At 40.0% G+C, this 4,108-nt stretch overlaps 1 protein-coding gene across 1 annotated transcript; it reads right to left on the bottom strand.

The window, feature by feature from the left end:
- Positions 1-983: 983 nt before the first annotated feature.
- Positions 984-3,818, bottom strand: LOC121995050 (receptor-like protein EIX1). The gene has a single exon (XM_042548895.1). The coding sequence runs from the start codon at positions 3,816-3,818 to the stop codon at positions 984-986; it is 2,835 nt and encodes a 944-aa protein (XP_042404829.1).
- Positions 3,819-4,108: the final 290 nt, after the last annotated feature.

The following is a 4,108-nucleotide window of genomic DNA, read 5'->3' as shown; positions in this document are numbered from 1 at the left end:
GTTTTGGCTATGGACAAAGCTTGGGATTCATAAGTGTTTTATTGAAACGGTCCATCTTCACACTTATATAGGTGATCTCCTATTAAGAGTATCCTGTAATACCCTATTATACCCCTTGTGATGTAATATAGGATCATTAAGAACTTTTGTTCATCCTTCACTCATTTTACAAGTTGCACCTTTTGTCTCTAGGAATGATGAGTTTGAGTAATTACTCCTAGGTGTCTCAAAGCTTGTAGCTTAGTTGTCCCTTTGAACCATGATCTTGAGATCTCCAATCAACATGGTTGGTTGTCACTACTCAATTTTAATGTTGAGTTTTAGACTCATGCCCTCAGACATGTAATATAGTTGATCTTTCAGTAGACCTTTTTTAACTAGTGGATCTGTACAATTCTCCATATTCAATAAAATTTTCACCAATAGAGATCTACTATTTTAATGATATTAAGTCATTTCAAGACTTATCATTTTATACTAGTGCCCTTTTCATAATTTCTTAGATACCAAATGTATTATATATATTGGTGTATATCGATGCATTGTATGCAATTAATTCTTTGAGTCTCCAATTTGAATATTTATATTCAAATACCCCCACATTTATTAGTTCACACCTATATTTATAGACTTCATTGTAAGGTTCATGACTTTTTAATGCCTTGTAAAGATTTTTTTTCATTTTTATGTCACCGGGGCTTGTAGTTTACCAAGAGGAACAACTTCCCTCATAATTTTCAGGATAAACCCAAAATTTATCAACATAACTTTTATAATCTTTTCAATGTTTAGCCACCATTGTTGGACGAGATCACATGTATAAAAAAATAGAGGGCAAGTTAAAAACAAGTAAACACACATCGATATCATTGTCCAATCTACGAGGTTCGGTTTCCACATTAGATTATATTGTTCTAATCATTTACAATATTTATTTAATGCTGCAAGATTCTGTTTTAAGCACAAACAATGCATCCCCCAGTTCAACGGTGTTGGTTGCAAGATGGAAATCGCCATTGATTTACCCTGAAACTGTGATAATATTTGTCAATTGTTTCAAAGTAGTAATACCTCCAACTTTTCCTGCATAGAAGGATAAACACACCAGAAAGTCCCACAAGAAATCCAACTAGACAGCCAACATACAAGGAAGCCAATTCAGACCCATAATCCATGGCTTCTCTGTCCACAACAGCGGTAGCCGAGCAATTGTTCGAAACTGGAGGTCCACAGAGATAGGCATTGCCAGCATAAATATAGGGGTCATCAAGCGTTTGGAGCTGATTGCTTGATGGTATTCTTCCTGATAAGTTGTTGTAAGACAGATTCAAGTGGTTGATCATACTCAATCTTGACAAGCTTTCAGGAATGGCACCTGACAAATTGTTGAATGACAGATCAAGTGTCTCCAAGTACCGTATCCCAGCAAACATATCTGGAATTCTGTCTTGCAGTTTATTTCTTGACAGATTCAACGTTTGAAGTGCCACGAGTGCTCCGAGTTCTTGGGGGATTTTGCCAGTTAGATCATTACTGGAAAGATCTATACTCTTTACAAGATCTAGGGCGCTCGTCGAATATCCGAGTTCCTGTCCCTTTGCAGAAAGTGTAATGCTTACTGTTGGCCGAAAAATGAACTTTGGGAAGCTTTGTATGCCAAACAAGCGTGGGACAGTAATATATTTCGAAGTGGAAATCATCGCGCTAAAATTTCCAAATGAGCTCGGTATCAACCCCAATAGTTGGTTATTGGAGAGATCAACGATGTGCAGGTTACTCAACTGTGCAAGCTGTGGAGGAATGCTACCGGAGAGAGTATTCGAGCGAAGCCTGAGGATCGATAGTTCTTGCAAACTAACTCCGATCCATATCGGTATGTTTCCAGATAACTTGTTCTCACCAAGATCCAGAACAGTCAGCAAACTGCAATTCTGCAATGATGGAGGCAATTCTCCTGAAAGGCTGTTATTGTTTAAGTTCAAATATCTTAAATTTTGGCTCATGGCAGAGCTAGGAATCGATCCTGAGAGATTATTGTTGGACAACCTCATGAAAATGAGCTCTGATGAATTCCAACATGGAGGGATTTCCCCTTCTATTTGGTTGTTTGAAATATCAATGTAATACAAATATGTCATATTGCAGAAGTAGGATGGCATGCTTCCATTGATTTGATTATTTGCTAGTAACAAAAATGAAAGATGTTCTGCTGCTGATGTTGTTGGTAGTGACCCTGACAATGAATTACTAGAAAGATCCAGTATTCGCATCGAACTCGGCCAAGTTGGAACAACACCTTGAAGCATGTTAGAACTTGCCATAATGATTTGCAGCTCCTCCATGCCTTCCAAGGATTGTGGCAAACTCCCACTTATGTTATTATGAGAGATATCTAATGCACCAAGGGCTGGCCAAGAACTCCACAACCAATCAGGCAAAGCTGCTTTAATGCTCGCATTCGACAAATCCAGTGACACAATGGATCTCTGCCGCTGAAGCCATCGAGGGAAATGAGGTCCCAGGTTACAAGAACTGAATCCGATGTGTTTGAGTTTCATTGTAGTATTCCACTCCTCATTGATCAAAATCGACAAGGAGTTGTTGGACAAATACAATGTTTCCAGTGTCGTTAAATTGGCAAGATGGAGTTCGGAGACAGTACCTTGTAATGAATTGGAAGAGAGATCAAGATAGACCAAATTGGAAAGGCTTCCAATCTCAACGGGAAACAGACCCTTCATGGAGCAAAAACTGAGGTCAAGGTGAGTGAGATTTGTCATGAGCATTAGCCAATCAGGAACACCACCACTCATGTTGTTATAGCTGAAATCAAAGGTGTTTAGATGGATGAGGTGTGTTATTGATGCTGAAATAGTTCCTCCATCTAAATTATTCTCTCCAAGGATCAAAGTATCAAGGGACGTCAAGTTCCCAACTGCAGCAGGTACGAGGCCATAGAATTCATTACTTTCTAGATCTAAATACGAGAGGCTGCTGAATTCCCACAGCCAAGTTGGTAAGGTGGACATGAATAAATTGGCCGAGAGGTCAAGAATCTCAAGAGCCGTGAGGTTGACAAAGGAAAGAGAAGAAGGGACCATGGCAAGATCACAGTTTGGTAAATGTAATGCCTCCAGTGAGTGCAACATATTCACTGCTTGTAGCCATTCATGGGAGGCTGCATTCAGATTCACAGCGTTCATGTTGAGATACCTCAGAGAAGTGAGTTGTTTTAGCCACTCCATGCTATCAACTTGGCTATACAGCACAAAATTAGTTGCAGAGAAGGACCAGTACGAGCTCAGATCAAGATATAGGAGGGTCGACAAGTTTCCAAGCTGTGCAGGAATTCTCCCGCCAAAATTTGTCCAAGAAAGATCAAGATACCTCAAGCTACTGAAGGAGCCAACAGACTGTGGGATTTGGGTCCATCCGAAGTCATTGCCACTGAGGTTGAGTCGACTCAAATATGTCAAGGAGAGCAAGGATGGATTGAGGAGCTGACCTGATAAAGCCGTTTGGTAGTTGAAGTAGTCATCGTCTTCGAGGTTGAGCTCCACAACATGCACATAACTGGATATGTTTTGGCACACCACGCCGCTCCATCTACAACAGTCTACTTGGCCTTGCCATGAAGACAAGCGGTTGGCGGGATCGATGACACCGTCTTTGAAGGTGAGAAGGGCGTCGCTCTCCGCCTTCGAACACCCTGCTATTGTCGTGGCCTTCGCGATTGGGAAGAAGGGGATGCTGGCTCCTAGAACCACAAGGAGGCAGAGAAAGGAGTGGTAGAGTCGTGCCATTGTTGCCTGCTTCATCTACGCTTTCTCAGGCTTGTCATATAAAGTAATAAAGTCGGGATTAATTATTTTGGAATGGTTTGATTTTAAACCAAAAGAAATTATAATCATATATATTTTATTAGAAGAAAGAAATTGCAATCAAAGATTTATCAGGATAGAGACACCGTACCTGAGTTTGCTTAGTTTACCTTAAACTAATTAACTAGCCACAAATTGCTCACTGTTTGCAGAGAAGAATATAATGTCATTGATTACGCATCTAAGCAGAACATCTAGATATGAACGAAATGACTTTTATTTAGTCA

The sequence above is a fragment of the Zingiber officinale genome, chromosome 6A (genome assembly GCF_018446385.1).
Source record: "Zingiber officinale cultivar Zhangliang chromosome 6A, Zo_v1.1, whole genome shotgun sequence".
NCBI lineage: Eukaryota > Viridiplantae > Streptophyta > Magnoliopsida > Zingiberales > Zingiberaceae > Zingiber > Zingiber officinale.
This window is presented reverse-complemented; position numbering and strand designations above follow the sequence as displayed.